At 39.7% G+C, this 21,721-nt stretch overlaps 1 protein-coding gene across 1 annotated transcript in view; it reads left to right on the top strand.

Moving 5' to 3' along the window:
* Positions 1-21,721, top strand: part of MTA3 (metastasis associated 1 family member 3) — a 224,326-nt gene that overhangs the window by 178,210 nt on the left and 24,395 nt on the right. Inside the window, exons 15-16 of the mRNA XM_045549485.1 lie at positions 4,685-4,771; positions 8,029-8,175. Coding sequence (XP_045405441.1) covers positions 4,685-4,771; positions 8,029-8,175 — 234 coding nt within the window. The remainder of the gene's footprint in view (positions 1-4,684; positions 4,772-8,028; positions 8,176-21,721) is intronic.

The following is a 21,721-nucleotide window of genomic DNA, read 5'->3' on the forward strand; positions in this document are numbered from 1 at the left end:
TATAAGTATGGCAAAAGGGGGAATCTTTGCATATGCATACAATATCTCAAAGAATATGTAAGAAATAATAATATCTCTGGGAAGGGAAACTGGGAGGCTGAGGGTGGAAAGGAGATTTACCACTGTTCATCCTTTTAAAACTTTTCAATTTGAACCATGGGAATACATTTCCTATTTTAAAAAATTATTTAAAAACTGAAACATACAGTATGACCCACATGTGTTTAAGAATATGTACATGTAAGATATATGTAGGAAAAAATGATTTCTTAAAACTAGTTTCCCCAAATACCCAAATATTTTAATAATAAACCTTTATATGTGAATATGTAAGTCCATGCCAAAAGTTACTAACATTAGTTAAATGCCTGAGCCAGTTCTACCATGTAGATAGTGCTTAAAAATGGATTGGTTAAAAAAAAACAAAAACAGATTGGTAGACCAAAACGTAGAACGTTGCATAAAGAAAAGTACTGTGTTCTTTACAAGATTTGTGGCCCAGCAGCAAAGCTGCAAGACAACATCAAGTTTAGATGTCCTGGATCTTCTCCTTGGTGCCCTAAGAACACTATGATGGGATACGGTGTTCCTCCTTTGTTATTGCCAGCAGACATTATTTCCTAGTCACCCAGGTGACTTCCTCAAAAATCTACAAAATCATCCAAATACCTGATGAGCACAAGATTATCACAATTTGAGATTCAGGATCCTCATAGGTTAAATAGAAGTAGATGTATTAGCAGCATTCCATAGATGAAACTATTTTAGTATATGTGCTGCTGAAGTGAGCACATAGATGAAACTAAAGTGCGTAGAAAAGTAGATCCAAATGATTTGCCTTCCATCTTGGCAGCTTGCATAGTTGAGTGGTTTGAGTTGATGACACACCAGACTTGAATGGCAGCAGTATTTGCCAGTGTGAAGTTATTTGGGAGGCACCTGGAGCTATTTTTCTGTATGTTAATTTGACTTTGGAAGTATCCATGAGAAATTTGTTTTATATTTCATGAAAGTTTCCAGAGATTTCTTAGAAAAGTTACTATTAGTAATAGCATAAGCTTTTCTGAAATTTTAAGCTCTAAACATTAGGAGAGAACAGTTTGTGTTTGCTTCTTTTGGTATTTTTGGTAGAGAGTTTATTTTAATAAAAATTTGTTTTTGAATGGATACTTTAAATTTTTCTGTAGGCACAAAAGCAGTTACAAAGTTCACCACCTTTCCCATTCCTGATTTACCCTCTTCAGAGGTAACCATTATCACCATTGTCTTAAGTATCCAAAGGTATTCTATGCATCTAGAAGACTCTAAGTAGGTATATTCTTTGTTTTTATACAAATGTTAACATACTGTCTATACAGACTGGTGTCTATACTGTTCTGCATCTTTTTGTTACTTATCATGCCAGTACATTGAGAGCTACCTCATTTTTTTTGTCAGCTACTTCATAATCTATTTTTGTACCGTAATTTAACCAGTTTCCTATTAAAAGTTTTTAAGTTTCCAATCATTTTCTATTACAAATAATGTTGCAACAGATATCCATATAACATTGTAAGGAATGTGTCTTACAAGATAGATCTCTAAAAGTCTGCGTCAAGGAGCATGCAGTTTGAATTTTGATAGTCATTACTCAGTTGCCCTCAGAAAAACTCCAGATTACTCTCCCACCCACAATATCTAGAGAATGCTATTTCTCTAGAACCTTGCCAACAGTATTACCCATCTTTGAAACTCTTGACTGATTGACAAGTGACCTTAAAGTTTTATTAGCTTGCATTTCTCATTTTAAATGCATATATTTGAAAGCCATTTTTATTTACTTTTCTGTCAACTGTTTTTGCCCCTGACCTATTTTGTTAGAAGTCTTATTGATTTGTGGGAACTTTTTATATTTTAACAAAGTTAGCTCTTGAACTGTGATATGTGATGCAAATATTTCCCCCTTTCTGTCTTTAACTTTGTTTATTACATATTTGCCAAGCAGATTTAAAAAAATACATAGCTGAACTTATCTAAAAAATTTTTATGGCACCTAGGTTTTGTGTCTTGTTTAGAAATACCTTTACAGTTCTATAAAGGAATTCTACTGATGGTTTTATTTTGACAGGGATCTTAACAGCCCATGTAAAATGTTTTTGTGAATATAAATTCAGTGTGTGTATTTTGCAGTGTTTCTACTTCACTTCCAAAACACTGCAGGAAAATAACCATGAGTTGCAATAAAGTATTAATAACAGCGTTTTTCCAGGTTTACCTCAAGGAGATATAGGTTATTCTCTAGGAAGCTAAAGAAATGTGCCTGGTGCCCAGTCTCGCCACTCGAGTGAGGTTCTCCCTTTGGGCAGATTTTGATTCCTTCTAGGTTCTTTGGGTATTTCTCGGGTTCCTTTCTTTATCTGTGCATTTCAAATACATACCTCTCTGTTTAAGTATAGTTAGATAAGTAATTTGGAAGCAAGGACTGACTGACAGCTGGCACCACCGTTTGGTTTGGCCTGTTTGGTTTGGCCTTGAGTGCCGACTTGGATTCCTTCTGGCCAACTCAAGTGTGGGCTAGATAATCCCGGTTATGATCATTCCCTCAGGGCAAACTAAATAGCTGCAACTTTTCTTACATTAAACAGTGACCAGGTAGCCTTAGCACCTTTCCTTTTATTTCTTTATAGTTGAGACTGATCATTCTTGCCACCAGCTACTTTCTTCAGAATGTAATAAGGATGAGTGAAATATGGATCCTTCTAAAGAGCTTTGATCTCCCTCTCAGAGGTGCTCTGTGATGTAAACTGTCAGTTGGAGCATCACATAATTAATCCTACTAGTTTAATGAGAAATTGGAAACAAATTAATATAGTTTAAAATGAAATATCTTTGGCTATTGTGCTGATGACCCCTTTGATGAATGAGTTGATTGTTGCCAAGGTCATGGTAATATGCATTGATGTCTATCGATTGCAGCCATATCGGCAGTTCTCCTTTGGACCTTACATACAGTCTGGAATGAAGAGCAAAGTTAATCCTATTACTAGTAATACAGTGATTGCTTTTGTCCAAGACATTGAAGAAATAACCAAGATGATTCATTCAAGCTTTCTTTTATTAATAGAGAAAAAAGAAAATCTTCTCTTTATCCCAAATATAATTTGAATTTCAGGTGAATTAGTAATATTAGCAAGAAATTATGTAGTATTAACTCTCATGATTTGACATGTGTTTGATCCTTGCAGAGTTTGGTTTGGGTAACTTCCTGATGTTTATTTAGATTACTCCTCCGAAATATACTTACTACCTTTCTGCCTGTATCTTTATTATTATTCAAATACAGGTGAAAAGCTCATGGCTTAGTACTTTATTTTTCCCATAGGAATCAAAAGTATAGGAAGAGGAGAAGTTGGATCATTTATAGTTACCAGTGGCTACATCATAATTAGCCAGTGCTTATTATTGAATATTCAGATCTCTGATGTTTGAGGCTTTGAGTGTTTTGTCTATTTTAATGTTTTTAAAAAAGTTTTCTTGCTGAAAGAGATGGCTAGAGCTCATGAAAAAGTCAATTTTTATTTTAAATTATTTGAGGCTCCAGAGTGACTTGTACATTTTAACACTAAAAGTGCAAAGAATTCCTGTGGATGTCAAAGAAAATTTCTTGTGTGTATAGCTAGGAATGTGGTCTCGGTTTACAAAAGGAAAAATTCTCTAGTAGAACAGAAAATCTGTAGGACGTTTCTGTTAAATATTTAAAGGCATGAACATACTGGAATCATACCATCTAAAGCTACTCTGTTAAGCTTTATGACAATATCTGTGAATTTTTAAAAACGGTTTCAATATATAATTTGTTTTGTCCCATCAGACTCTCGTTTTTATAACTTAACTCTTTGGTATGAGAAACAGCCACATTACCCACCTACTCTTCCATCCTAATGACAGCTAATTATACCACACACAGTGTTTGTATTGTATGCTTTATTTTCCTCTACCCGAAATGTCATGATAGAGTATGAGTGTGATGAAAACTTTTCTGAGCTAATATTCATTCTCACAGTATGTTACTATTCTGACTGATGGATGAAATACTCTGCACACAGGTAACCTTTTAATCTCGGTGCTAATGACATCCTAGTAGGATATCAGGGATGGAAGACCAGTGATAAAACCAAATGGCCCACTACTACCCTTGTGAAACTCTCATCTAACAGAACTGAGTTTCACCAAGATAGGTGAAGACTTCTCAGTGGGTACCTCCTCTATCTAGAGCAGGGATGGCCAAGTATGTAGCCTTTATTAGCTGCCGTTTTTCTTCAATGTCAGATTAATGTTACATTAGGACTGATTCCACCTTGTACTTTATGGGCATTTTTCTACCATAATATAGAAATGCCATGGCTAGAAAGGAAGCATGTTAATTTCAGTTTTCAAGTGGGCGCACACTGAAAGCGTGAATGTGTAGGGCACGTGTTAGCTATACCCACATGGGCTTTAAAGTGAGTGTTCTCCATGTAAATCTCTCATTCAGCATTTGGGAACCAGAAATAGAAGCAGTTTTCTCAAACCCCAAAGGAAATTGTGTGGGAATCTGGTGGCTATTTCGCGCTGTTTTCCACTTACACCTTTTATTACTGCAGTGTGTAGTCTAGGTAGAGAAATCTGCCTCATTGGTTGTCTCCATGTTTCTTTCTCTCCTCAGATGCAGACAGACATGCTGAGCTATCTGGAAGTCCACTGAAAAGCAAAAGCACTAGGAAACCTTTGGCATGTATCATTGGGTATTTAGGTGGGTATTTTCTAATAGAGAAAAAACTCAAAGAACAATTTCTGAATATCATAGATATTTGACCATTCTAAATGGACATATCTAAACTAAATTCAAGCCTTTCAAATACCTGAAATTGGATGCCTTCAAATATATAGTCAGTTTATTTTGTTTTAGAAACTTTTGTTACCAACACAGTTACAGTATATGTTTACTTTTTCCAGAAAAATCATTGAATAAAAATGTATATTCATGGAAATTAATACAGATTAAGTAAAAAGGGGAAAATAAAAAGCAATTATTCTTTTGGATGAATAGTCTTAATATTATTCTTTAGATCTTTCCACTATTTCTAACACATTTCACCCATCCTTTTAAATAGAGAATGGGTTATTTACTTTTTTAAAAAAAATGAGATTAAACTGATTTTTAACCTACGTTAAAAATATTTATAGTTTTGGTATACTTAAGGTTACTTTGAAACGGTCTTTGTATTGCTTTCCGGTTCTTACCATGCCATCTAACTCAGAAATCTCCAAAGGCAATGATTCCATTTACGTGTTGAATTTTCACAGTTAAAAATAGTATAAGGCCGGGTGTGGTGGCTCACGCCTGTAATCCTAGTACTCTGGGAGGCAGAGGCGGGAGGATCACTTGAGCTCAGGGGTTTGAGACCAGCCTGAGCAAGAGCGAGACCCGGTCTCTACAAAAAATACAAAAAATTAGGTGGGCGTGGTGGCACATGCCTGTAGTCCCAGGTATTTGGGAAGCTGAGAAAGGATTGCTTGAGCCCAGGAGTTTGAGGTTGCAGTGATCTGTGATGACACCACTGTACTCTAGCCCGGGAGACAGAGGGAGACTCTGTGCCCCCTCCCAAGAAGAGAATAGCATAAAAAATTACCAGGCAATAATCATAACTGCTTTTTTTTTTTTTTTTTGAGACAGAGTCTCACTCTATTGCCCGGGCTAGAGTGAGTGCCGTGGTGTCAGCCAAGCTCACAGCAACCTCAAACTCCTGGGCTCAAGCGATCCTACTGCCTCAGCCTCCCGAGTAGCTGGGACTACAGGCATGCGCCACCATGCCAGGCTAATTTTTTCTATATATATTTTTAGTTGTCCAGATAATTTTTATTTCTATTTTTAGTAGAGATGGGGTCTCGCTCAGGCTAGTCTCGAACTCCTGACCTTGAGCGATCCACCCGCCTTGGCCTCCCAGAGTGCTAGGATTACAGGTGTGAGCCACCGCGCCCGGCCCATAACTGCTTTTTTTAAAACAAAGTTTTAAAATAAATAGCTTACAAAATAATGGTTCTTCATATACCTACAAGCAAGAATGGCTGTTTTCCTGCTTCTAATATTTCTTTTTCATTTTCTCAGTAAAGTGAGATATGTACTCAGAGTTGCTTTGTCAGAAAGATTTATAATTATCGAAGTGTTCAGACTTCAGACATCCAATCTTTTAAAAATCAAAGTGTAGCCTTGAATTTGGTATATTATCTGGTCCTTATCAGAGGGGCCTAGGAGCGAGAAACTCAGAGGTCCCTCTTTGTTGTTACTCTGCCACCTTATTTCTCATTTTGTTCCTCAGGGGCTAAAGAGTTGCTTTGGTATCCCCTGAAAATATTACATGGTTTTTGTAGGCATGACCTAGGTCATGGTAGTAATGTCCTTGAAGATAGCTGTCTGTATTTCTTTGTGGGACTGACTCTTGTAATTCCCTTCCTACCTTGCAAGGGAAAGCTTCTGATCATAAAAAATAGAATATTACATTGCCTATTAGTCAGCCTTTCCATGGATAATTGTGTGTTCCTTCTGTGGGCAAATTGGTCTCTATACCCACTAGATAAGCCCAAAACTGTGCTGTCCTTACTAGTTGAACCACATCCCTACACAGCTTATTTCTGAGTATTTCTATATGTTCAAAATGCTGTATTAAGTGATTTGGGGAACAAGGTGAATAAGAATCTTCACCTCAAAAATCTTAGTCTAATGGGGAAAGTATGCAAGTAAGAACAGTAAAACAAAGGATTAGATCCTGTCAAAGAATTACAGGTAATATGCATTGGGCACTTGGAGGAAGGAATAATTATTTCTGATGAATGTTAGGGCAGACTGCTTGAAGAAAGTAATAGTTAATCTTAGCCTTGAAGGACTTGTAGGATTTGAATAGATGGAAAAATAGGAAAAGAGAACAAGAAGAACAAAGGCTTCAGTGAGTCCAAAGACCTGAATGCAGGTTGTCTGATCTGGATGGAGCATAGGGTACGGAGGTTGTAACAAAAAACAAGGTTGACAAACCTTCAATGCCACGTTGGGAGAAAAAAATAACACTTTGGGAGTAGTATTTAAGCCATATGTAAATTCTGACAAGTGTAGGATTTTGACCAGAACAAGAGGTAGTAGTTCTAACAATCCCAGTGGCTGTTCTTAAATTTCAGTAAATAAGGCTGATATCTCACCCTCAGCTTGGGTGGAGGGGTGAGTAGTCAAGAGTGGCTTGCATGTAGTTGGCATGCTCATTAAACTGGTTAAGCTTTGGAGAAAAGATTGCCTAGTATTAGTAATAGACTGAGGTTCTTAAATCCAGTTCCTCCAATTTTGCAATTTCTGTCCATCTACAATAAGTGTAAGTGGTTCTGGACTACATGGCGGACAACAATATACTTCACTTAAACACACATATGCTATAGACACATTGCAGTTTTGTGATATATCCTTGGTAAAAGTGTTTCTTCTCCCTCTTGACTATTGTATTTGGACTTTGGTTTCAGATTTCATCTATATCAAAATGTTCTAGGCTGGGAGTAATTGACCCTGGTCCCATACCCCATTTGCAGAGCCAGAGAAGGAATCCTGTTTTTCAGAAAGCTCACACACCAGACATCCTGCTGGTTTGACAGAGCACAGAGGTGTTTTTTCCCTGAGGCTACCTCCCAGATAACCTTTTGATTTCTAACATCTTGAAGAGTCAGATGCCTTATTCCCTTAGTAAATCTTGTGTTGTAAGTGACCTTCTGAAGTGGCTTTTTTTTTCTCTTATATTCACAACCTGGGGCTCAGAGCTCCAACCAGCAGGGGAAGAACCAGCTTACTTGATGAGCACAGCCATGGCAACAACAGCACTTGAAGCTGATTCATTATGCAAGTCTGTAGCTGGCTCATAAGGAACTGACTCGCAGCTCATTAAGAGATAAGATGTGTGCTTATTAGCCAATGTAAGTGCACACAGAGATTTTTAATGTCATGTTCTGAGTTGAGAAACCTTTCTTCCCCGTCAGAGATCCATCCTGCAAAAAAACCTAATGTAATTCGATCTGCACCAAGCCTGCAAACGCCAACTACCAAGCGGATGCTGACCACCCCGAATCACACGTCTCTGAGCATTCTGGGGAAAAGAAACTACAGTCATCACAATGGTCTGGATGGTATGTAAGCCCAGGAATTCCGGAGGCTGTACTGTGCTGCGTGTGTCTGCCACGTCCAAGAGTATATTACAAACAGGTTCTACTCCATGATTCATCTAAATGTGTGGTAGGGGAATAAGGGGGAACACTGCCACTTGCCACATTTTGCCAGGGGGATATTTCTCCATCCCATCAGGACATACTTTTTGCTCACATCTCCTATTAGGAGGCTGTTCGGAGATGAGGTCTGTATTTAGCAGGTTGCTTCTGATGGGTAATAATGTTCTTGCTGTGATGCACACTTACTGTTCATTTAAGTTTTCTTGAACAGAAGTGATTATTTTGCCTTATATCTGAGACATCAGTGTTCTCTGGAGGCTCTTCAACGTTCTGTGGATCATTCTGAATTTGGCATTTGTCCCCTACTTCTTCCACCTTATAAATTTTTTTAATTGCTCAAGAGTACTACAAGGCAATAAAGGAATTGCCTGGGTGATGTCCTAAATACAGAAATAATAATTTGTTTGAAATGGAAAAACAGAAATATCACCTCTTATCCAAAGTACTTCTCTTGGGCTCAGCCATATAATGCCTCTTCAGGTGAGATTGAATTATCTTCCCATTTGGACTATAAACACAACCATAATAAATCATCTAGGCAGTATGTATTGTTCATTTCACTAGTCCTGGAGTTTAAAGCTGTCTTTATTGTTTCGGTGTTGGCATTTATTTATGAATAAAGCTCTCTCCAGGCTTGTCATGCCTTATGGAACTCTCAAATTCTTTGAGTGACAGTAAATTATTTATAATGATGCCCTAGAGCAAGGATGCCAAGTAGACCTTCTAATAATAATTTCTCATGGTCATTTTCCTTCAGTATGACTTTTTTGATGGTCATATCCTGTCAAAAATGAGGAAAAAATCGAGGGTGAGTACAGTTTGCATTTAAAAGGTATCAATGTGTTATAGCTATGGTTTTCAAGAATTTAGCTACACAGAAGTCTTGCAGAAACACTTTCTTGCTAATGAGAACATTGGCCATCCTTGCTGTAATATGCCTGATGTCTAGACAGCAGAAGACCAAGGAAGGATTGTGGGAGATTGATTTCTTTCCAGCTTTTCCTTGCCCACAGCTTGGATTCAGGCTTAAATGGAACCTGGAATGTTTCTTTTCCATCTTATCACTTCTCCCTGACCTTTCTAGGCATATAGTCCTGCTACAGAAAGCATAAAGTAAGTTCTGTTTCATTTTATGTGTGCATGCATACACACACACACACACACACACTACAAACATACACAAACACACATATATGCATACATATATATAACATATCTATTTTTTCTTTATGGTAAAAAGACTGTCATTGTGACTGATGTTGGAATAGCAGCTTTCTGGTATCTTCTTCCCCTCACACCGTGTGGTCATTCTTGGCCCTGCATTATAGCTTCTGTTGCTTTTTCCTCGATATCAACAGATATCGGTTTCCTTGGAATTTCTTTAAAATGCCACCTTGTAGAGTTCTCTCTCTAGGGCTGGTTTTTCCCATTTCCCTCTGGATGAATGCTGCTGCAAAATCATTGCTTCTCTGCTCTGAACAAGAGGAATGGACAGGGCACACAAGGACATGAATCCTTGGTGTGATATATATGGAAACCTTCAGCCTTTTTGGGGAAAGACACACATCTCATTTTCTGAAGAAACCTAGCTGCTGAAAGACTTCTTTCTTCAAGACCCATTTGTCTTTGCTCTCCTGTCATGGTATGGAGAGAAAGACTGATGACATGTGCCTGGCACTGTGCTAACTCCCTTACTGTGTTACCTCATTTAATTCACGTGACAGGAAGTTCTGGGAGGTCAGGGAATTTGTTTTGCATACCACTACGTCTCTGCCTAGCACAGTACCTGGCACTCAGTAGATGCTCAATATATGTTAATTGTATGAATGGAAATGATTGGTAAAAACGAGACCCAGAGAGGTGAATTAAATTTTCCAAAGTTACCAGGTACTGCACGGATGGATTGGGATTCCCACTCAGATGTGACTGATTTCAGAATCTGTTCATTTAACCACTGTGGTAAATTAAGTTGTGGCTCTCAAACATGCTGTATTAAGTTCCATCAGCGAAGTAGAAACTACACAAGTTATTTTAACAGCTAATTTAATGTAGGAAGTCAATATGACAGATACTGGAGGACGGAAGAGGTAAAGAGGGAACGTGGGAGGGCACAGGAAACAGCCAGCGCCCCTAGGGTCGGGAGAGCACAAGCAAGCAGTTGGGGTTATCACAACCTAGAAGCTCAGGGGGCCCTGCAGGAGCCGGAGCCCAGCCTTGCGGAGAAGGCCCTGTGCCGCCCGCGGAGGCATCTCTCGGGGGAGGTGTGATAAGGCTGCTTCCGGGACTAACTACCGCTCCTGGCTGGGGCGGCGCTGACAGGAACCGGAAGGAGCAGGTGCCCCCTCCCTCCTCAGCCGCGCGGGCTCCCTCTAGTGACCTCTTCTGGCGTGACAGGGAGGCTGACGGCGAAGGAGGAATGGATTGCAGAGTCCCACCCAGCCCCAGTGTCAGGGAGCAGAGTTTGGATGGGTGAGTGTGAGCTGAGAAACAGAAGGTGCCCACATTCTTGTATTGCTGGTGGATCTTTTCCTTGGGATAGTGGGCCTGTTTCTTACTTCCTCAGGATATAGGATCCTGACTAACCCGCGTTTCCAAGGTGAACTCAAAGTCCTGGAAAAAATGTTTGGATAATAGTTTTTGTGGGGTAGTTATTACCATCACGTACTGAGATAGAAACAAACTCATGGGAAAGCCTTGCCCTGTGTGATCCAGTAATAAAATCAATTAGCATTGCTACTTAATTAACAGCATGTCAGACAGATGAGCACACCAAACAGGATATTGATGGGCAGAACTAATTTAACTGGAAGCAAAACCTGGTTCTACTGAAATGTTTAGGTCTTCAGCCTTAGGGCTTCCTGTCACCTTCAGTGGCTGGCCTCCTCCACTCACCCTCCACCTTTGCATTGCAGCTTCTTGATGATGAGAAAGAGTGTCTGGATTTCTACTAGCAGAAAGAATTTCGCCTTGCTTTTTTTTTTTTTTTTTTTTTTATGATAGACAACTTCTTATTGCCTCTCTGAAAGTCACTGTCTTTTACCTGTCCCTAGGGAAGGCCCTTTAAAGGCTCTGGTATGGACTCGGGGCAGGGGGTCAGCACTCTGTGTGCTCTGTTAGATAACCCCATGGTCACACACAGACTGTGACCACACTAATGGACCTTAAACTCCAAGGGTAAAGATGAAACCTGCATACGTAAGATGCCTGAGTGCAAAGAGTCAGCAATGATAGGAAGAAAGAAGGTTCAAAATTACCTACGCAGTGCCCTGTCAGTCTCCCTACACTTCAGTCTTTTGCCTTAGGCTGTTGGTCTGGCAGTGTGCCATATGCCATTATAGTGGTTTCCAAATCCTGTCTCCTCCATTTCTTCCACTGCTGGCATTTTTATTGCCAGCAAATCAAGTACCTACCATGTTTGGCCTACTTGGTTAATTCCAAGTTGCTGTGAGTAAGGAAGGCCCTTGGGTCACTACAGATAGAAGAGCCATTATTGGAAAACCTTTCCATTTCTGAGAGCCCCAGAGAGAGGGCAGCAGGGGAGATAGAATTTGTCTGTTCCATGGGGGAAAAAAAGGACATCTGAGTGTTTGAAGTCAGATGGGATTAATTGCTTATTTCTTTGATTACTTGTGTGAACTTGGGTGAATCAAGTGGTTTCTTTGCACCAGTTTTCTCCTCTGTAAATCTGTAAAGTACAGATTACATTTGCCTCACAGAACTGATATAATGATTAAAATATTTCATGTACTTTATTTCACTTAATCCTCAAACACTTTATGAGGTAAGTGTTATAACCTGCATTTTATTAATAGTAACAAAAAAAATCAAAGCTTAGAGAGGTTAAGGGATTTGCCCACAGTCACAGCTAGGAAGTAGTAGAGATGGGATTTAAACTCCAAATCTAGGCTGGACGCGGTGGCTCATGACTGTAATCCTAGTGCTCTGGGAGGCTGAGGCAGGAGGATTGCTTGAGCCCAGGAGTTTGAGGTTGCTGTGAGCTAGGCTGACTCCACGGTACTCTCGCCCAGGTGACAGACCAAGACTCTGTCTCAAAAAACAAAAAACAAACCTTCCAAATCTAGTGTTTCTTTCCACCAGGTGAATAAGGACCCAGATTGTTTGTTGAGTGCGGCATATACAGGTATACCTCAGAGATATTGTGGATTTGGTTCCAGACCACCGCAATAATGTGAGTCACATGAATTTTTTTGGTTTCCCAGTGCAGACAAAAATTATGTTTGCACTATACTATAGTCTAGTAAGTGTGCAGTAGCATTATGTCTAAAAAAACAATGTACATACCTTACCCTGACTTTAAAATTCTTTGTTGCTAAAAAATGCTAATGATCACCTGAGCCCTCAGTGAGTTGTAATCTTTTTGCTGATGTAGGTTCTTGCCTCGATGTTGATGGCTGCTGACTGATCAGGGTGATGGTTGATGAAGGTTGGGGTGACTGTGGCAATTTCTTAAAATAAAACAACAATGAAGATTGCTGAATCAGTGGACTCTTTCTTTTATGAAAGTTTTCTCTGTAGCATGGCGATGCTGTTTGATAGCATTTTACCCACAGTAGAACTTCTTTCAAAATTGGAGTTACTCCTCTGAAACCCTGTCGCTGCTTTATCAACTAAGTTGATGTAATACTTAAAATCCTTTGTTGTCATTTAACATCATTCACAGCATCAGCAATCTACCAGTAGATTCCATCTCAAGAAACCACTTTCTTTGCAGATCCATGAGAAGGACCTCCTCATCCATTCAAGCTTTATCATGAGATTGCAGCAATTCAGTCAGATCTTCAGACTCTACTTGTAATTCTAGTTCTCTAGCTATTTTCACCACATCTTTAGTTACTTCCTCCATTGCAGTCTTCAACCCCTCATAGTCATCTGTGAGAGTTGGAATCATTTTCTTCCAAACTTCTGTTAATATTAATATTTTGACCTCCTCCTATGAATTACAAATGTTCTTAATGACATTTAGAATGGTGAATCCTTTCCAGAAGATTTTCAATTTACTTTTCCCGTATCCATCAGAGAAATCACTTTCTGTGGCAGCTATAGTCTTATGAAATGTATTTCGTGTCCTTTTTGAAGACAGGATCTCATTCTGTCTCCCAAGCTAGAACTCCTGGGCTCAAGTGATCCTCCCACTTCAGCCTCCTGAGTAACTGAGACTACAGGTGCATGCCACCATGCCCAGCTAATTTTTAAATTTTTTCTAGAGATGGGATTTCACTATGTTGCCCAGGCTGATCTCAAACTCTTGATCTCAGGTGGTCTTCCCATCTTGGCCTTCCAAAGGTCTGAGATTACAGGGGTGAGCCACTCACCCATCTACAAAATGTATTTCTTAATAATAAGACTTGAAAGTCAAAATTACTCCTTAATCCATGGACTGCACAATGGATGTTGTGTTAGCAGGCATGAAAACAACATTAATCTCCTTGTACACCTCCATCAGAGCTCTTGGATGACCAGGTACATTGTCAATGAGCAGTAATGTTTTGAAAGGAATCTTTTATTCTGAGCAATAGGTTTCAACAGTGGGCTTAAAATACTCAGTAAACCATGTTGTAAACAGATGTACTGTCATCCAGGCTTTGTTGTTCCATTTATAAAGCACAGGGAGAATAGATATAACATAATTCTTAAGGGCCTAGGATTTTCAGGATGGTTAAATGACTATTGGTTTCAGCTTAAAGTTACCAGCTGCGTTAACCTCTAACAATGGAGTCAGCCTGTCCTCGGAAGATTTGAAGCCAGGCATTGACTTTTCCTCCCAGCTATGAAAGTTCTAGATGGCCTCTTCTTCCATGATAAAGCTGTTTTGTCTACACTGAAAATCTGTTGTTATATGTAGCCACCTTCATCAGTGATCTTAGCTAGATCTTCTGGATAACTTTTATATAGCTTCTATATCAGCCCTTGCTGCTTCACCTTGCACTTTTATGCTATGGTGATAGCTTCTTTCCTCAAACCTCATGAACCAACCTCTGCTAACTTCAAACTTCATCTGCAGCTTCTTCACCTCTCTCAGCCTTCATAGAATTGAAGGGAGTCAGGGCCTTGCTCTGGATTAGGCTTTGACTTAAGGGAATGTTGTAGCTGGTTTGATCTTCTATCCAGACCCCGAAGATGTTCTTCCTATCAGCCGTAAGGCTGTTTCACTTTCTTATCATTTGTGTATTCACTGGAGTAGCACTTTTAATTTCCTTCAAGAGCTTTTCCTTTGCATTGACAACTTGGCTGTTTGGCACAGAAGGCCCAGCTTTAAGCCCATCTCAGCTTTTGACATGCATTCCTCACTAAGCTTCATCATTTCTAGCTTTTGATTTAAAGTGAGAGATGTGCAACTCTTCCTTTCACTTGAACACTTGGAAACCATTGTAGGTTATTAATTGGACTAACTTCAATATTGTCGTGTCTCAGGGAATAGGGAGGCCCTGGGAGAGGGAGAGGTAGGGGAACAGCTGGTGGGTGGAGCAGTCAGAACACACATAACATTTATCGATTAAGTTTGCCATCTCATATGGGTGTGGTCTGTGGCCCCAAAACAATTACAATAGTAACATCAAAGATCACTGATTACAGATCACCATGACAGATGTAATAATAATGAAAAAGTTTGAAATATAACAAGAATTACCAAAATGTGACACAGAGACACGAAGTCAGCACATGCTGTTGGCAAGATGGCACCAGTAGACTTGCTTGACACAGACTTGCCACAAGCCTTCAATTTATTAAAAAAACAGTATCTGTGAAACACAATAAAATGAAGCACAATAAAATGAGGTACACCTGTACATGGGAGACATTTATGTTTTCTGTGTATAGGAGATGGTTGTATGTTTGCAAATGTATAGAGAAATATAGTGGGTATTTCTCTTTGCTCAGACTATGAACTATAAGTCATCATTTTCTAATAAAAGCTCTTTACTTCCATTTCCTACCTGTACAAAGCTCATCTGCTGGTATCATACCCCCTCCTTTTTCTGGAAGTTGGGGCATAGGAGACATATTAGTGTTAGGGAGAAAGGGAAAAAAAGAAAGAAGAGAAAATTCACAGAATCACCTAAAGGTGATTAAATGTGTTTAAATCAAATTATATGCTATTTCCAGCATAGTCTCTGAGTCATAGTAGGTATTCATTAAGTTAAGATTCTATCTCCACCTTAAAAAATAGTTTCTATTAAAGTTTTATTTGGACAGTTGCTATGATAACAACCTAAGTCATATGTGAATTGTATTTGAATAAAATGTCAGTACCCTCCTTATATTTATTTATTACCTAAAAATATGATTCTCAAAAAATGACTCATGGATTTGTTTGAGGGTAAATGGGAATGCTCCGATGTATATTTGTACATTAGAGGGGCTCAGTATTTATAAAGAGAGATTGCCCTTGATCAAGTTATTTTGAGGAGCATTAAAGATAGGAAATTAGGTTTATAGAGAGGGCTCAAGTAGCTTCCTGTAGGTTCTTGTAATTAGTGACCCTACAGCAGAGGAGATGAAATATCATAATCTTGAGACAGTGGAATCTTTTTCAGAGTGGAGGCTGAATCAGAAAACCTTCCAGGGAGGGAGGGGCGGCAGGTTGTATGGTCAGTCAGAAAATTGTCATTCCGCTGCACAGGGACAAGGTGATTGTTTGCTATCTCTCAGTCTTTATCAAATGGGGACCTTGAGAAAAACTTCTGCTTGTGAAGTGATATAGACCATCGGCCAGACGTGCTCTTAACCTTTTTCCAAGATGACATGGCTTTTGTCCCAAGGGTACTGAAACAGGACTCAGTGTGTCAGGGAAAGCAAAGCAACAGGCTAGGAAGAGAGGTGAGTTTTCAGTGGGATAGTCAGGGCGTCTGAGCCAGGGAAGTGATGAATTATACCATAAAGCCCTTTTTAATCTGTTCTCTTCTGACTTATTTCCCCCAGGGCATGTGAGTACACTGTAGATCTAGTTATTTTTCTTATTTATCTTCTGCGTTGAGTAGTATCATTTTTCTAACTCTCCCATGAAGAGGGTATCTAATGTGGATGCCTTTGTAAGTACAATATTATGATCTGGGGTGTGCAGATTGTCCATTTGATGACTTGTTTCTGAAATCAGTGATTCAGCAATTCCAACTGTTGGTATCACACCCCGGGAAATGGGTGGTGGCGAGAGCCATCGTACCACTGAGCAAGCTCTGAGAATGCATCTGCTGTCTTCACAAAGTCCAATAAAAATAGACTGCCAGGGACAGCTGTTGGCAGTTCTAAGCATGCTTAGGCCCAGGCTGCCTTCTGTTGCAAGTTTTATGCCATTTCAAAAGACTACAGTTTTTTTTTTAATCTTTTAAAACATTGTTTATTGAAGAACATCAAGTGTCCCTAGAGTCATCTCTGGTCTCCTTGTGTCAAGGTGTAAGATCATAATCTGGTATATTTGGAAAACCTTTGGAGTTTTAAAAAATTATTTTATAAAGGACGATTATGGCCCCAGGGTTTATTCAATGTGAAGCAATAAGGCAGAGTATCTTATGTACTAATATTGAGAGGGTTTCAGGACTATTGAAGCATTGTGTGCGGGCAGTGGATGTTCTCTCAGCCTGTGGAGCCATGGGGGTAGGGATCATAAAGGAAGACAGACACACATTCATTAGGCATGAGTAGTTAACTACTTGGTGTGTTGGAATATTCTGGAAGGATGCCAAGTTGGCCACTCCTGGGTCCTGGGTTTACTAGTATCACAGTTTCTCCCAGAGAGTACTTCTGTCTTGTCCCTGAGGGAAACAGTAGTGTGGGATCCCCCTAAGAGGCCAGGACTTGAGACTCTCCCAGCAATACAGAGGTCCTGGAAGTATGACATAAGTCCATGGTAATATAGTTACTCAAGGGTTCTCAGCTGTGTGAGCCAGCGCTGAGCTCCTCAATAAGTATCCCTCTGTACCTGAGGTGTCATTATAGGAAACCAGCCTTTTAAAACCAACCTGTCCCTCTCTTCCCCTGTTCTCAGTGACACAGAGGGTGACCTCCGCGAAGAAAAGAGAACCTCTGACTTGAGAACTGGCTCTTGGGTTTTTTGGGAGTAAGGGTAGATGTTTGGGAAAGGAAAGGGAAGAAGATCGAAAGGGAGGGGATTATGTCCCTGAGAAGAGGATTTGACTTAGAAGAGGTTTGACACATCCACCAAAAGCACAGGCACGATTGTCTGAGAAAGCCATTGGGATATCAGAACAGTACTAGACCAACCCCAGAAACCAATTGATTTAGGCATCCGCTTGAGCAACCTCTGTGGCTCCTAGTGAGGAAGTGAGGAGAAGCCTTCCGAATCTGCAGGCCTCCCAGGGCAATGGAAATGGGAGGATTTGTCATGGTCTACTTGATTTGGAAACCCCCACTGAGTTCATTTTGAGCTTTTCAGCCCTGTTCATTGTTATTTTTTTCACCTGTTTTCTCTTCCAAATGACTGAGCACTCTTTAAGCTCAGAAAACCTCTGAGTTATAATCTATGCATATTCCTCTCTCAACAAAATATTTATTTTTATCAGCAGCTATTTATATATAAATGAATATGAAGAGTGATTAATGTAAAAGTGAGCTGCAGACTTGAAGGTAACTTCGTCAGATGAACTTTCCCAAAGAAGATATCTGAGAAGACCCTTTTCACGATGTTCTGATTGCACCTTCACTGAGCGAGCCCCTCTGGGGCAGTCAGGGAGAACACTGAGAGTGAGTCTTGGGAAAATGGGGCTGACCACATTAAGGTGTCTGGGACCAACATGCAGCAGGAAGAATGGGCAGGATATTGTTTGGATCTCCTGGACTGGCCTCTGGTTTTCTTCCTTCTCTCCAGCTTTCTGACTCTGTGTGTTACTCTACTCCCTGGGATACCTTCTAACTTTATATTCCAACCATGTCTGTTTCTCCTTTTAGTTTGTTAATTTTTGCTTCATGTATTTTTAGATGTTGTTACTGAGTTTATATGTATTTAGGATTTTTATGTCTTTTTGACCTTTCTATATGGTCATATTTATCTCTGTTAATATGTTAATACTTGTCTTGAACTCTACTTTGTCTGATATTCATATGGCACACCAGTTTTCTTTTCTTTTTTTTTTTCTTTTTGAGGCAGGGTCTTACTCTGTTGCCCAGGCTGGAGTGCAGTGGCACGATCACAGCTCACTGCATGCTCAAACTCCTGGGCTCAAGCGATTCTCCTGTCTCAGCCTCCTGAGTAGCTAGGTCTCCAGGCATGCACCGCCACTCCTGGCTGATTTTTAAAATTTTTTTGGAGAGATAGGGTCTCACTGTATTGTCCAGGTTGGTCTTGAACTCTGGCCTCAAGTGATCCTCCCACGTTGGCCTCCCAAAGGTCTGAGATTACAGTTGTGAGCCACTGCGCCCAGCCTGTCTTCTTTTTTTTCCTCGATGTTTTTAGGCTTTTTTAAATGAACTTTTTTCTAGCTTTATTAAACTTGAAGTAGAATGATTCTTACAGCATCTCTAAAGCCAGCATATGTTGTTCCAGCACAGATTTAAAAAACCCTGTTCTGAGGAGAAAAAACATACTCAAAGTAGTTTTTTTCCCATTATCTCACTCTACAACAATCAACACAGAAGACTTCTGTGACCAAATGTGTGGGGTTTTTTCCCCCCACACCTAAACAAGCAATTGGTTCTATAGCAGACACCAGCTGGGTGTTTTCCAATTCAATTCTGATACTGGCTACCTGGACATAGCATCAGATCCCACAGATTGAGGGCTCGGTCCCACAGACTACTCCCCATTTCCAATGCCAATTGCAAGACCCAGGTTGTTTTACCTGTGTTTCTGAATGGCTATAAATCAGGGAGCCCATAACTCCCTCCTTGGGTTTGATTAATTTGCTAGAGCAGCTCATAGAACTCAGGGAAACACTTACTTACATTTACCAGCTTATTTTAAAGCATATTGCAAAGGATACAGATGGAAAAAAATAAAGGATATTACAAAGGATACATGAAGTGATGCTTAGGGAAGCGAGAAGGGGCACGGAGCTTCCTAGGTGCACTGTCCTCCAGGAACCTCTGTGTGTTCAGCTGTCTGGAAGCCCTCCAGACCCTGTCCTCTTGGGCCTTTTATGGCGACATCATTGGATAGGCATGATTGACAACCATGCAGAAATATGATTGGACAAAAGGTATGATCTAATACTGATAGACTGAGTGAGGAAACCCAGCAAGGCCTGTTCAGATTCTTCTTAGCCTCTCTGTGCAGCGTTTCTTCCTCCAGAGTATGGGGCAGGACCCCTTATGAAATGAGGGTCTTATGGCCTACGATCAGATAAGGTAGGTCAGAGCTCCAACATCAGAAAGGTGAGGGAAGATTAGAGTATATTTAGAGTATATTTTTAGTTTCTAAGGCCTTCCTTGGGGAGAAAAAGGAGCAGGTGAGAGGAGGGCAAAAGAAGTTCAGTGCAAGAGATTTTGTTTTCTGAGGTCTAAAAGTGTTCATTATAACAAGGGCTAAGGGAGTTATGAGCCAGGAACTGTGGTGTAGATAAAAACTATATATTAATATATGTATGTACGTGTGTGTGTGTGTGTATCACACCTATAAAGCCTTTTTTTTTTGTTTACCATTTTAGCAGCTTTATTAAGGTACCATTGCCATTCAGTAAACTATTAAACTATTATATTTTAAACATAACAATTTGATAAATTTTGACATATGATACACCAGGAAACAAACCATCAGCACAATCAAGATAATAAACTTATCCATCACCCCCAAAAGTTTTCTTGCACCCCTCCATAATCCTCCCTCCCACCCCTCCCCACCTCCCCTACCTCATCTCCAAGTGATCACTCCAAGTGATCTCCAAGTGACCACTTTTTTTGTCTCTGTTTCCTGGTGATGAGATACTAATGTGGTTTTGTCATCACAGATTCATTGATTAATACATTTTCTAGAATTTTGTATAAATGGAGTCATACAGCATATACTCTGTCAGTTTGAGTAATTTTTAGAGTTCTACCTTCAAGTTCACTGATTGTTCTGCAGTATCAAATCTGCTGTTAATCCCATCCAACAAATTTTTTATTTCGGATTTTGTTGTTTTCAGTTTTAGGATTTCCATTTAGTTCTTTTATACTTTTCTTAAAATACACCATCTTGTCATCCATTATATCCATCTTTTTGTATAGATTCTTTAACATATTTGTAGTAAATATTTTAAGTTCATATCTGCTAATTCTAACATTTGAATTATCCATAAATCTTCTTCTACTTTTTCTTTTGGTTATGGTTTGCATTTTCTTCTCATGTCTAATATTTTTAATTTTAAAAAATGAATACTGGTCAGTGTGGACGGTAAGTTGTAGAGACTCCGGATTGTGTAATTTTCCTCTTCAGGGTGTTAAATTTTGTGGTAGCAAGCAGGTAAATTGACAGATCACTTCGATTCTGTGGAGGCTTTGTTTAAAGCTTTATTGAGGCTCGTCTCTTTTAATTTTGCCCTTAGTCCTGTGGGATTTCAGTAGAAAGAACAAGTTGTTTACCAAACTCCTCTACCTTGACAGAACTTGAACTCTGTCTTCCCAGCATCAGACAGCTGCTGAAGTCGCTGCTCAGCCCTTTGAGACTTCCAGCTGATGTCTTCTACCGGGTTCCTGGGAATATCACCTTGTACTTACACAGTTCAGAAATCAGCAAATGATTTGAGGGGGGGTTATATGAATATTTGGGAGCTCCCCCTTCTGACTCTGCAGGATTTCCTCCCTCAACTTCCAGCTGCAATGGCAGCCTCATGCTGCCCTCTGATTTTCAGCACAGTTAGACCGCAGCTTTCTGCCTGCGCTGTATTCCTCGTGTGCACGCAAGTGCTCACGGGGAAAGCCAGGTGAGAATGGCTCTTGCCTTGTCTCACTTTTTTCTAGGGTCGTAGCCCCTCCAGTTTTTGCCTGATTTTGGTTGCTTTCCAGTACTTTCAAACAGTTGTTTTTTATATTTTGTCCAGAGTTTATCACCGTTATTGGCTGGAGGGTTAGTCTAATCTAAATTAACCTACCATTAAGGGAAGCAGAATTCTTCCATCCTTCTATGGGTTTTTCTCCTCTTGGGTCTCTCAATTAAAAAAAAAATAACATGTTTATGGTTTTTGGGTACTGTATCTTTTCTTACTTCTCTGAGGATATTAATGATAATGGTGGGTTTTTATTGTTTTTTAAGTTTTCTTCTCTGTGAATAATCTGTTTCTTCCAATTTGCATTATTCTGTTTGTTTGTTTTGGTCTCTAACACTTACGTTAGAGAATTTTTTCCTGGTGACCTTTGTTGCCTAATAATGCTTAAGAGTAGGAGACTAAAAATCAGATTGAAAGCTCTGTGCTTGTGCTTGTGGGCAGAATATGGAGTGCATTTCACAGTAGGGGGATCAGGTTGGGCTGGTTGTTGGGTGGACCAAATGCCAGTATCT

The sequence above is a fragment of the Lemur catta genome, chromosome 4 (assembly GCF_020740605.2).
Source record: "Lemur catta isolate mLemCat1 chromosome 4, mLemCat1.pri, whole genome shotgun sequence".
NCBI lineage: Eukaryota > Metazoa > Chordata > Mammalia > Primates > Lemuridae > Lemur > Lemur catta.